At 42.8% G+C, this 13,617-nt stretch overlaps 1 protein-coding gene across 3 annotated transcripts in view; it reads right to left on the reverse strand.

The window, feature by feature from the left end:
* Positions 1-4,158: 4,158 nt before the first annotated feature.
* AXIN1 (axin 1) overlaps positions 4,159-13,617 on the reverse strand; it is a 97,702-nt gene continuing 88,243 nt past the window's right edge. For 2 of the 3 annotated variants that reach the window (XM_072119835.1, XM_072119834.1), the window contains exons 5-10: positions 11,947-12,084; positions 10,607-11,160; positions 10,187-10,363; positions 9,578-9,823; positions 7,218-7,379; positions 4,159-5,991 (exon numbers count right to left, since the gene is read on the reverse strand). In XM_072119835.1, the coding sequence (XP_071975936.1) occupies positions 5,865-5,991; positions 7,218-7,379; positions 9,578-9,823; positions 10,187-10,363; positions 10,607-11,160; positions 11,947-12,084 (1,404 nt within the window). In that variant the 3' untranslated portion in view covers positions 4,159-5,864. Of the gene's footprint in view, positions 5,992-7,217; positions 7,380-8,588; positions 8,697-9,577; positions 9,824-10,186; positions 10,364-10,606; positions 11,161-11,946; positions 12,085-13,617 lie in introns of all 3 variants that reach the window. The other variant, XM_072119836.1, reaches the window with a different exon arrangement.

Genomic DNA, 13,617 nt, shown 5'->3' on the forward strand with positions numbered 1-13,617 from the left:
CTTTATAGGTAGAATCGTGGTGGTAGGTTCCCTTTAAGGTGTAAATTAAACCACATATTGTAAACGATTTATCAGACACTAATCTGAATTTTTTTTTAGTGCAATTTTTTTTTTCCCCCCTTCGGTTCTCGAAAATTTTTAAAAGAAAATGGATTCAGTTAGTAGGCGCTCAATGATTATCTATCTTTTGCCGATTTAAGAAAATTCCGCAAAATTTAAAAAATAATGCTATTTTTTTAGTTCAAATTTAAAAACAAAATATGAAGCTTTTTTTCAAAAAATACCAGTACAATTTAATTAAATTGCATAAAGTAAAAAAAAAAAAAAAACAACAACAAGCACGGGTGCATATGACAGCTTATTATTTTATTGATCTCAAAGTACCTTTAAAAAAAAAAATTTACAATACATAATCTGTGGGGTTTGGATCACTGACAGGTGTGGTCATAGAAGCTGCTGTGTTTTTGAAAACTTATTTTTTTTTTTCAATTAATTTTTTTCTGCTAAACACAATGTACATATTTACAAAAGGGAATTTTTTTTATAGAAAAAGTGAAAAACATGAATAAAAATTTTTTTTATCCACATCCCCTGGATAAAAAGCATTAGGTTGAAGTTTTATCGAGTAAGTACATGTAAAGGCACTCTGTGACAGACATCTATAAGTAGACGAAACGAGTAACACTCAGATACACGTGTAGAATAGATATTTCCCCCACAGACAGAGCACAAGTACCAAGAAAAATTTTAAAATGATGTGGCTAAAATAAGATACTTTGGCTTTAAATCTGGTTTATGAATTCTAATGTATGGATAAAAGAAAGCAAAAATAGTATGAACAAGTACAAAAAAAACAGCCACACAGACTGTTTTAAACTAATTTGTGTATAAAAATGTGGAAAAAAAATTCTACCCCACAAAAAAAGTGAATCTTGAAGTGGGCAAAGCAGTAATTTGTTTACAAAATTTTTTTAAAAAATTTTTTTTAAAAACCCGAGGATCTGTAAGGAGCGCATTTTTTTTTAGCATTTTTATAATCTTTTGAATAGTTTTATCAATTTTATACCTGTTTTGACAACCCAACGATTTACAGCGTACCTCACTTTTTAACAAACTTTGTGATACTTAGAAAATGAATATTTCAGACAACCGGAATCGGTATATACACCCGAGACTACTCGAAGGAAAACTATTCCAGTGTGAAAGTCTATGAAGAGGGGAGGGGAGCAGCCAGTCACAGCAGCTAGGAAGTCAGAGGTTGTGGGTGGAGACCTAGCTGCTGTGACTCACTGCTCCCCCTCCCCTCTACATAGATGTTCACTAGGGTATTAGAAGTCTATGTAGAGGGGAGGGGGCAGTGAGTCACAGCAGCTAGGAAGTCATAGAGGTTGTGGGTGGAGACCTAGCTTCAGTGACTCACCACCCCCTCCCCTCTTTATAGTCACAGCAGCTAGGTCTCCACCCACAATCTCTATGACTTCCTAGCTTCAGTGACTCACTACCCCCTCCCCTCTTTATAGTCACAGCAGCTAGGTCTCCACCCACAACCTCTATGACTCCCTAGCTGCTGTGACTCACTGCTCCGCCTCCCCTCTACATAGACTTCTAACACCCGAATGAATATCTATCTTGTTGCAAGATGGATTTCAGGAGAAATTTCACAATGTAATGCAGATTAGGAATTGAGGGTGATAAGCAGCGAAATAATCACTTCTCCCTGATGAGATATATTACACATTTTTCCCGCACAAAATTTCTACTACAGATTTATTCAGTTTGTTAAAAAGTTAGTAACCACTTAAAATCGAATAAAAAAAAAAAAAAATTATGTACAATTTCAGTTAAGACAGAAAATTGACTTAAGAAATAAATACTGGAAACATATTCCCAAAAATTAGGAAAAAAAAAATTAAAAAAAATTAGCCCATGAAGAAAAATATAAAATAAAATTTAAATTCTTACAATATCCACACATCAGTTCATGTAATAAAAAAAAAAAAAATTCTGTTTGTAAAAGTTTTTATTTTGCTTCTTTATGTACAAGACACATCGGAGGGATAAATTATCCTGTAAAAATAATTCTACTCTATGGTTTGTGACCGAAACCTCCGACCCCTCCCCTCCCGATATATAGAGCAGTGGCAATTTACAAAGAAAAAAAAACAAAAAAAAACATGCAATATATTATACTATATATTAGAAAACATAATATACACAAAATAGTTTCAATTCACAAGGGTATTTAATGAACAAAACTTTACAAGAACCTTCTCTGAAAAATACTCTACATCTGTGGCACCGATACAAATAAGGCCGCGGTCAATAACTTGCAAAAAAAAAACAAAAAAACACCCAGGACACATCCCGTTTACATTAAAGCACCATTATTTTAATACTCTTGTATGGTCAGAAGTTGCCCCTTTAAATCGGGAGACAACATTATTTTCATTGTTGTCTTTAAAAGGGAAACTGTCAGCAGGTGTGACCATGGAGACTGCTGCCAGTGTTATGTATTGTCCCTAGAGAGATGTGTAATCAGACCTGAGTGTGTTAGTAGCAGCAGGACTGTGATATATGGATTTACCGTATAAGCTGACCCGAGTATAAGCCAAGACCCCTAATTTTAACACAAAAACCTGGTAAAACCTATTTTTTTTCTCGAGTATAAGCCGAATTTTTTGTGCTGAAAAACTAGGCTTATACTCGAGTATATAATTCCAGGACTGTAGCACTGGGGGAGCAGCCTCACACTTCTGTACTCTCTGCAGCCAGTGTTCTGTATTGTTCCTGGATAGATGTGTAATTTGTGTATGTTTTTAGTAATAGTAGCAAAAGCTGTGAAATATGGGGTTATATTCCTCACACTGCTGTGCTCTGTGTTCTCTGCAAATTACTATTCCATAGCCCCTCCCCCTGCGGGATATTACAGCTATAATTTTGAATCAAATTGTTTCTGCCTAAAGAACCTCACGCCCCTCAAGGTTTAGGTTATAGGACTGTAGCTTCTCCAAGTTTACTGCTCACACTGCTGTGCGATGTCTGCATTGTGTAGTGGCCCAATACCTCCCACTATTTTTCAGTGCTGCACAGTGTCATTCCTGCTGACAGGTTCCCTTTAAAGCCACACAACATCTCAGCAACACTTTCCTGTATTTAAAAAAAAAAAAAAAAATCCAAAAATTTCCTACGACTAAGCCAAAGTTTGGTACAATGTACTGAAATGAACTGGCAGTCAAAAAATTTAAAAAAAATAAAAATAAAAATTTCTGAACGCCCAATATATAAGTTAGCCACTAAACATAAACCAATATTAAATGTGAATGGAAATAAGCCTTACATTTCAAGGTGTAGTTTTAAAAAATTTACTACAGTACCCAAAAGTGGTCCCCAACACCCGCTCCTATGCAACATAACAGGGTTTTTTTTTTGTTTGTTTTTTATTGTTGTAATTCCCAGGGTTCAAAATGGGAAAACAAAAAAAAAAAAAAAAAAAAAAAAAAAACACATTACAGTTAAAAATTGTACATTAAAAAAAACTTGTAAAAATTTGGCACAATTTGTAAGGGGGGGGGGACAAAAAAAAACCTCCAACTATAGTGAAATATTTTGTATAAATAAAAAAAAAAAAATATATATATATATATATATTTATTTATTTATTTTTTTTAAATACCAGCCACTTCTTAATACAAAAATTACACAGATCACAAGAGGAGGGGCCAATCGGTGGAAAGAAAAAAAAACAAAAAACTATGAAACATCTGTAAATTGTAGGGGAAAAAAACAACAATTTGGAAAAATTGTTTGGCAATTAAGGCGTACTAATACAGGATGTGGATGCAGCTTTGGTTGTGATTGGAGAAAAGGAAACTCAAAATGTAGCGTTTTGTTTTCTTAAATGCTCAAGTCAAACAGTTGGATTCTTCTTGAGGGCGCTCCCCAGCCAAAAAACTTCATGGCGATCCCAGTTACATAACAAGCTTTAAATATATAGACCACTATATAACGTATCCACATTTAGGCCAGGCCTAATGTAAAGCCTAACTAAAAACTAACACTTTGCTAGTCTGTTATGAGGGGGGCGGGACTACAGGGACACACGATAAATCGGTAAAAATGTTTTTTTGTTTTTTTTACACCAATATAGAGACTTAAGGCTTTTGACATAAATAGATCACTTTAATAAAACAAAAATAATAATAATAATAATAATTTGGGAATACATAGTGTTCCATAGAGATAACTTAGATTTGCATTTTTTTTTCCAAAAAGACCCCCAAAAAATAGTCCTCATCTTTTTAAAAGACGGTTCTTCAAAATAGCCAGAAATAATCAATCATACATCATATGTACCAGCGCTTTTCTCATGGAGGCTCTGCGTCATGGAACCGACTAAGATGGGAACCGAGACTGCAGAGCCAAAAAAAAAATCTAGACTTAAAGGGAACCCGTCAGCAGAAATTAACCTAATAAACCCTTACAAGTATGTTATTAATTGGGCGTGCACCTTCCATAACATGTTTCCGGAAATGGTGCAGTGTTGGTGCCATCAACGGGAAAATTTACTTTGAAGTGAGATGCAAATTGGTTGTATAAAGTCATGAAGGCGGAAATCACAGCGCTGAAGTCCAGCTCTCTTCATGTCAGATTGCCTCCTGCACTGTAATTGATGTCTTTGCATCCAGCGACGTCAGCAATCAGCTCTCCAGAAGTCCAGTGCACGATGCCAGTTATAACAGAAAGGGTGGACCGAGGCAGGGAGAGCTTGACTTCAGTGTTAGTCTCCGCCTCCATGACTTTATATAACCAAATTACATCTCACTTCAAAGTTGATTTCCTGGACGATGCCTCCACACTCGGCCACGAAAGAGACGTGATCTGGAAGGTGTTAAGATGCTTAACAACAAACTGCGAGTGGTTTACTGGGACAAATTTTTTCTGACAGGTTCCCTTTAAAAAATGACGGAAAATGTAAGAAATGACAAAAAATAAAATATTGGAAAAAAATGTTGACGATGGCAAATGTTCAAATATATTATTGGGACAATATCAGAAATGTTACAGTGTAAAAAAAAATGTTATTGAAATTTTAACAAAAAAAAAAATCCACAGAAATGTTGTTGAAAAGGGCCAAATTTAAAAATCTAAAATGTAACAAGTAAGCGAAATAGTAAAACTATGGTTGAGTTTGGAAATTCCAAAAGCAGGAAAAAAGAAAAAAAAATGGTTAAACATGGTGGCGGGGGCAAATTGTATGTTTTTAGGTTTAGGGGGGGAAAAAAAATTGGAAAAAATTTTAAATAAATGTTAGGTTTTTTAAAAAAAAAAAAAAATATTGCGGGGGGATTGAAAATTTCAATTTTTGAAAATCTTGGATTTTTTAGTTTTTTCAGGAAATAAAAAAAAATGTGGGTGGGTTAATGGTGGAAATGAATAAAACTGTAAATAAAAAAAACAGCAAAAAAAAAAAAAAAAAAAAAAGTGGTAAATGTTGTAGTGTTACTAATGACTGATGACCTCCGCACGCTGTGTGGATGGACGTAAGAGCACTGTGACGTCGGAGATTACCTTCCCCTTCATTTCAAGGTATCAAAAACCTGCAGCTTTCATCACCACCTGTACACGGCTACATACACCCCTCCCCTCCCCCAGGCGGGGGCTGCACCTCTGCCGGTTACATAGCACCTCGGCTTGTAGTCGGGAGACTCCTGTACAGCAATGATTGTGTAGGACCAGGTACCACTAGGTATGAGGCGGGGGTGGAGGGGCCGCAGTGAGGTCGTCCTTTCCAGCATAGATTATAATCCAGGCTTTGCTCCGCCCACTTCTCCGCACTCTCCCTCTTTTTCCCCTTCTGAAGACTTTTAGTCAATTTTTTCCACTTTCCCAATGATTTTTTCTTCATAGATGGGTAAGATGGAGTCTTCATCACGCACTTCCTCGAACACCACGCCACAATCAAACTCGTCACTTACTTTCTTAAAGTAATACCTGGAGCAGGAGACGGAGGGAGCGGTTATTGTCAGGTAGGATTCCACCAGCAGCAAATAATTCCTGTAATTTTCCAATATATTCCTCGCGTTGTCTAAATCTCTGCTTGCTGTTATTCCGTAGGAAGTTTCATTGTTACTACCAAGCCTCGTTATCTATCCCCGGTCATGTGATGTCACACAGATGCACGGCTCGTAATATCCCCGGTCATGTGATGTCCCACAGGTGCACGGCTCGTAATATCCCCGGTCATGTGATGTCACACAGATGCACGGCTCGTTATATCCCCGGTCATGTGATGTCACACAGGTGCACGGCTTGTAATATCCCCGGTCATGTGATGTCACACAGATGCACGGCTCGTTATATCCCCGGTCATGTGATGTCCCACAGGTGCACGGCTCGTAATATCCCCGGTCATGTGATGTCCCACAGGTGCACGGCTCGTAATATCCCCGGTCATGTGATGTCCCACAGGTGCACGGCTCGTAATATCCCCGGTCATGTGATGTCCCACAGGTGCACTACACGTTATCTATTCCATGGTCATGTGATGTCACAAGTGCACAACTCGTTATCTATGCCTGGTCATGTGAGACTCGTTATCTGTCCCTGGTCATTTGATGTCACACCGATGCATGGCTTGTTCTCTATCCCTGGTCACGTGATGTCCCACAGGTGCACGGCTCGTTAAATCCCCGGTCATGTGATGTCCCACAGGTGCACTACACGTTATCTATTCCATGGTCATGTGAGGTCACAGGTGCACAACTCGTTATCTATCCCTGGTCATGTGATGTCAAACAGGTGCACAGCTCGTTAGGTCCCTGGTCATGTGACAGGTACTTATATTACACAGCTCTGATTACTCAGATACAACATGCACCTGTGTGACATCACATGACCACAGAAAGATTTATGTCCACTGGAAGCTTCCTATAGACGGACAGCAAGCAGAGATCATGATCAAGAATGAAAAGTATATTAGAAAATTGCAAAACTTTTCATTACACAAACCATATCACTTATTTACTAACTTTATTTTAAGGGTTTGTCCATGAATTTTAACAGTTTATCCTCAGAACAGGCATCAATCTCTAAAACGGAGAGGGGCTGACACTTGACCCAAGCACAGGAGTCCTGTTTGAGGATCACTGATCTAATTAGATATGGAAGGTCTAATCCCAAGGAGCAGACGTCAACATCTTTAAGTACGAAACCTTTACCTGTAGTTTCCTTTCTTCGTAAGCAGCTCCTTGAAATGTCCCAGGGTCACCACCCGACCTTTCACCATGGTCCTGTAGGGAATGGGTTCTCCACAAAAGTAGTAGGCTACCACAATATCACCGGGTCCGGAGCTTTTTCCGTCTTTCTTTTGTGGCTTGACCCTGATGCGGGAATAAAGGAGTGAAAGGGTTAATTGCCAATGTGTATACATGTGCCGAATTGCTTGGTCCCCCACAGATCAGCAGACAGACAATATTACCGGTAGTAAACAGCGCCATTCTCTGCGTAGTGGTCAGACCAGGTTACTGCAGATTAGATTCCATTCATATGAACAGTATCTAAGTTGCAGTGCCTCTGTTCATCCACTAAACAGAGTGGCGCTGTCTGCCTCCATTTCCATTATGAATAGCACATTGGTGACAGATGTTGCACCCCAGTTAGTCTGATATGGGAGACTTATAAGATAGGACATCAATATTGTTAGCCCAGAAAATCCCTTTAATTATTAATGTCTGGGACCCTTCCTGTGTCTCTGAAACGCTTGCAGACATAAGGGGTCCTGCACTGTGTGGATCAGTATGACCAGACCCTGCGCATTAGGGGTAGAGAAAGTGTTTTTTAGGCCCATTAATTTTTCCACTTTAACCCGATTTAACATTCGGCAACAACGAGAGCCTGACTAATGATGCCGCAGTCAGAACATGATTTTTCGGAAGGCTGCGTACGTCCTGCGAGGGAGGAATGTTCCATTATTTGCTATTGTTTCTCTTGTGTTGCCTGGTGACCGCGCTCCACTGGCTGCAGGGGTGATGGGGGCCGGGCACCCCGTGGCCCGCTGTTTAGATTACTGCTCCAGTTTCATCTCTGTTTGTGCTGGGAGGAAACAGAAGACCGGAGGATCGCAACGTATCCCTCATATGATTGGTGTCAATGCGTTCTTAAAGGGGAGGGATGCATGCTCTGTAACCAACACTGGCTGCACAGAGCACAGCAGTGTAAGGATTCCTGGAATATAAACCCACAGAGCGGCTGCTACAATACCTAACACTGGCTGCAGAGAGCTCAGAGCACATCAGTGTGAGGACACATTCCCAGGGCACTCAGATCCTCCAATATAAACCCATATTTCACAGTCCTGCTGCTGCGGTCAAAGGATGGGGTATAACTCCCATCATTTCACTCACTAGCAATATATGACATGTGCAGCACAAATCACATCTATGAGGGCGGGGGGGGGGAGGGGGGGCGGACGACTAATTCACAGCAAAGGTTCAGGAGAAAGGGGGCAACAAGAAGCCGAGACGATGACGCACATATAGGGGGCCGCTAAGGACTACATCACTGCACACGGAAAGAAGGGTGGCACATACTGCGACTCCGAAAGGTCCATGTCCGAGACCGCTGGCACCACATACAGCAGTGGGATACACGCCGGCCTGACAGTGGAGCGCCCCCGCTGGATAACCTCCTGCACATACCTAGAGAACAACCCCCACAGATTAGAAGATGCCCTACAGCCACAGACCTCTAAAGCTCCCGTGACACTACAACGGTGGATTTATATTACAGGATTGTATCTTCTCTATGGGCGCTGGAGGCGGGTCCTCACACTGCTGTGCTCTGTGCAGTCAGTGTTTGGTATTGTCCCTGGAGAGATGTGTAAACAGACTTTTGTGTATGTTGTTAGTAGCAGCAGGACTGTGATACATATGTATTTCTATTCCGGGATTGTAGCATCTCCATGTCCTCACACTGCTGTGCCCCACAGCACTCTCTCTCTCTCTGTGCTGTGAATCAGCTTATAGAAGTATGCAACTACGAGTAGATGATAGAAGGCTGTGGAGCAGTTCTGGGGATACAATCCTAAAAGTTGAACCCTCGGCAGTCTTAAAGCATTAGAGGGCAAAAATAGCTGATTGTTGGGGACCCCCTGAGACTGATCCCTCAGATTAAACTGAGCTGGATGAATGGATGCTTGCTCCTCCTACCGCTCCACCCCATTGTAAGAAAACAAGACCCCCATTCACCAGACTGTGGGGGTTTGGTTCTTGAGATCAGTAGCAGTCCACGCCCGCCCCCCGATCAGCCAGTTATCACCTCTTGTGGAAAGGGGATCTATAAATTGTATAGACAGATCAATGACTTCAATGAACACTCAACTTCCCCTAAGGAGGCGCTGCAGGAGAGCCAGATACTGGGTGTAGGATAGGTAAAGTACGGTGCACTAAAGGCAATGAGGTCACATTGGCCCCTGCTTGTGCCCCAAATGCATTAAACAAAGAAAACCTTCAAGATGAAGGGAAGGGCTGCAAGTATGGACTCTCTTAGTAGTAGGATGGAGCAGTACGCGGCTGCTTACCTCTGCTTCATTTGCATTTTCCCAGCTTTCCTCTCCTCCTCCTCCAGCCTCCGCCGGGCCTCTTCCAGCTGTGTCAGTGGATTGGGGGCGGGATTGGGCGGCATTGTAGGGTCTTGGACAAAGGGGTGAGAGGGCTGCACCACGTTGCGTAGCTGAGCGCTGACCCAGGGATGGACTGCACCCGGCCGTTCTATGGAGAGTGGTCTAGGCACATCATGAGCGGACTGCTTCTTGGCACCTGATGAGCTGCGGGAAGAAGTGATAAAGTTATATCTCAGGACGCCACAAAGTGAGAATTCGACCAAAAATTCCGGCCAATCGCGTTACCAGTTACATCTACTTTAAAGGTGTAGCTTTAGTTGCTGTAGATACATTATCAGCGACTCCAATCACATCCAAAGCTGCATGCACAATCCTTCATGCATGGAATGATTTTATTAACTCTTTGCAAATTATACACTACCAGGGGGTGAAATCTGCAAAAAAAAAAAAACTCAGTATCTGCAGCTCTGGATGTGAGTGGAGAGTAAACCTGGAGCATACAAAGGGCACAGAAGTTCCCCATTAGATGTCATGTCCCCCTATCTGATACAGCAGGCGGTCACTGACCTATGGACGGTTTTCTTGTGTCTGCTGATCTCCTTCTCCCCCTCCGCTATCCACTGCATTATCTTCTGGTGTCTCTCCATGTCATCGGGGACCACAGGCATCTCGTGCGCGGCACTTTCAAGCTTTCCAAAATCCACTTTCTTTGCATTTCTCTTGGCCAGCATGCTGACCTTACCACTGGAAGAAAAGAGGAGATTTGTAATGAAAAAAGCGGCAAAAACTTCACCATTTTGGATTATTCTTCAAAAGTGAAGGAGGGACCCTCCTTCACGTCTGAAGAATAATCCAACAACCTGAAAATCCTACACAATATTTGCGCTTTCCTTCCTTTTTTGCTTTCTTTTTCTTGCATACCAAGATGTCCTAGAGATGCAGAAAAGAAGGAAACATTTTGCCATCATGAGATATCACGGAGCTTACCTGTAGGCTAAAGAATCCATAGGATTGGGGGCCATTCCCATGCTCGCTGCATAATTCCGGGATTTGGTTGCATAGTTATGAGGGTCTACATTCCATGAGAAGTTGCTTTGCACTCTCTGCGTGGCCTCGGCCTCTATCTGGTCCTTGGGTTTCACGCCGCTGTGGTGGTGCACGTGGTGGTAGACATGCTTGTGGTGATACAAGTTGGGCGCTTCCAATTTGGAGCCAGACTTGGCCGAGTGCTTGCTGTGCCCAGACTGCATTGTACCCACAGACCCGGGAAGGCCTTTGCTTAAGTGACCATCTGGTGAGCGTGGCTTTGGGGAATGGCGACCAGGGCCCGGAGATTGGCATCCTGGGGTTTTCATGACGCGTTGCACGTGTTCATCGAGAATGGATTCTGGATTTTCCTCATGGGCATCTCTGATCTGCATCCCGACGTTGCCCATCTCGGAATATCGAGAACCGAAATGATGCACAGGCTGGCTTGAAGGCAATTTGTGGCTAACCATTGAAGGTGCTGAGGAGACGTCAGCATCGTCCCCTTCTTCTTCCTACGGTGGGTTAGAAAATGGAATAGAGTTACTTAACCCGGCACGTTGTTACAAGAAATGGAAATGACTACCTTAAATTGGTTTTCCCAAAATATGCACTAATCCCCCAATTACAGAACAACCAAATCCTGTGATTCCCGGAGATGGTGCACTAGTGTGCATGGCCAATACTTCACTTCTATGGGACTGCGCACAAAATACAAACGAATGGAGCAACAATGACCATGCACATCAGTAGTACATCCACATGATGGGCTCACAGGTCCCCGGTTCTTACAATAAGTGATCCGGCCTACTGCAGATAGAGACCAAGTGTAACCCGTGACAACCCTTACATTGGTTGTATGGCCTAGATGAAGCTTAGACCCATTAAGATAGGTCTGTGCTGCAATATGAGGCAAAGCCATTATACAAAGTCAGAAACTGTGCTTTTTTCCATTACCTTTAAGCTTTACTTTTCCCCCTTCAATATGATGGAATAATGTAAGCTGCTGGAATGCTGTTGGCCACTAGGTGGCAGACTTGTAACACATCCTTCCTCCTTGTTACGGAGGGGCTGATTACATAACGTTGTACCTACCTCCTGTGTGTGAGCAGGGAAGGGAGCGCTGGCATCCTAATAATATATGAGCTGCAGTGTTAAATGCCAGGCTATCTGGCTGCGAGAGCAATGAACCGGCCGTGTTCTGACTATGACAACGGATCTTATGAAGATGGAGCAGCTAACACCTACTGGAGTGTATACTGTATACTGTGTGGTGGCTTTATAGCATGCGGGACACTCACAGCTCGCACGCGTTTCAGTCGCTCCTCCAGCTTCTGTTCCGCCTCGCGGTCTCTCAGGACTCCCTCCAGGCGACTGATCAGCTCAGCAGCAAATTTTTCAGGATCGACGTGAATATCCTTTGGCATGTGATACGTACGCTGGGGAGACAACAACACGGTACAATAAATGGCTCGGCAATAATAAGGCTTCACATTTAGATTATGGGATTAAGCTCCATGATGGGTAGAGGTGCAATGTAGTGTGACCGCCAGAGATCCCAAAATCAGATGCCCTTGCACCCCCTGGTGTATGGAGACGCAAGTCCTCAGCACAGGGGATCCACGTTCTCAATGGTTTATTGCTACTTGAAGGGGTGCTCCAGCATTGCAAAATAGGCCCCAACTTTCTGATTAGTGTGGTCTCAGTCAAGGGACCCCCACAAACTTCAGGAATGTACCCCTGTTGCGCTGGAGTTGACCGGAGCAGCCAGTCGCCGGCTGCTCCATTCATCTCTATGTCTCTGCAAGAAATACTGAGCGCCGTACTCAGCAATCTTTGTCAGCGCCATAGAGATGACTAGAGTAGCCAACCAACACACGCCTGACCGGCTGCTCTACCCATCTTGAAGTACGCTGGAGGTAAAACAGATCCCTGTTCTCATAATCCGTGAAGGTCCCATCACTTAGACCCCCCCCCCCCCCAAGACCCCCCTTAACAGCAAGTTAGGCACTAGCCTGAGGATTGGGCCTAAATGCTATAAATGGAGAACCCCTTTAATTAGGAGGCAAAAGAAAAATTTTACAGTCACTTCTGATTTGCAACCATTTCCAAAAGTTGTAGCTCCTCGATGGTGGGGGCCTATTCACATGTATCAGACTCACGGCAGAAACGTCTGTATTTCTATAGATCGGTGATATTAGACCGTGGAACCCCTGCGACTTCTCTGTGTATGTGCAGGGGGCGCCATGGAGCTCTTGTGCGCTCGTGTGCCACCTTCCCGCATAGTCTGGGAGCACACGTGGTGGACGTGAAGCAGATTTCGGTGGCAGCTGAACTCCACCTCTGCACTGCAAGTCATGAAGTAATCAGGAAGTGAAGAATGACTATGATAATGCCGTGTAACCACGTATGGAGCTCTCCTGCGTGGAGGACCCCTCTCTATCAAATCCATATGTGTAACAAAAGCCATATGGATGGGGATCCTATAGATTATAAATATGTAAACCGGGAGGGGGCCAAACACCAGCACCCCGGTGATCAGCTGCCTGAAGAGGCTGCAGTGTCTGGATGAGCGCCGAGCACCATACATAGAATAGTGGCCGTGTTTGATATTGCAATCAAAGCGGATTAAAGGAATATTACACTCTCCAAAGTAAATCATATTTACAGTCATAACTCCAGACACGTCTAGCAGTCAGCCCCCGCGACCCCCAGTTGTGAATACGCCACACAGGGTCCAGTTGTTTAATCAGCTTTGGATCAAATGTCAAAAAGCGACAGTGGGCGGGGCAAATTATGCAAATGACCAGTTAATGAATATCCCGGAAATGTTTCCGACTTCGGTTCATGACAGTCGATTAATCTCCGGGTGCGGTCACGGAAAGGTTTTTTTCCTAAACATTTTTGGGAAAGGCGATGGAATTCTCATTTACATGACTTTAATCAGGGACAAGGAGAGGGCCGAGCCCGTC

The sequence above is a fragment of the Engystomops pustulosus genome, chromosome 8 (genome assembly GCF_040894005.1).
Source record: "Engystomops pustulosus chromosome 8, aEngPut4.maternal, whole genome shotgun sequence".
Taxonomy (NCBI): domain Eukaryota; kingdom Metazoa; phylum Chordata; class Amphibia; order Anura; family Leptodactylidae; genus Engystomops; species Engystomops pustulosus.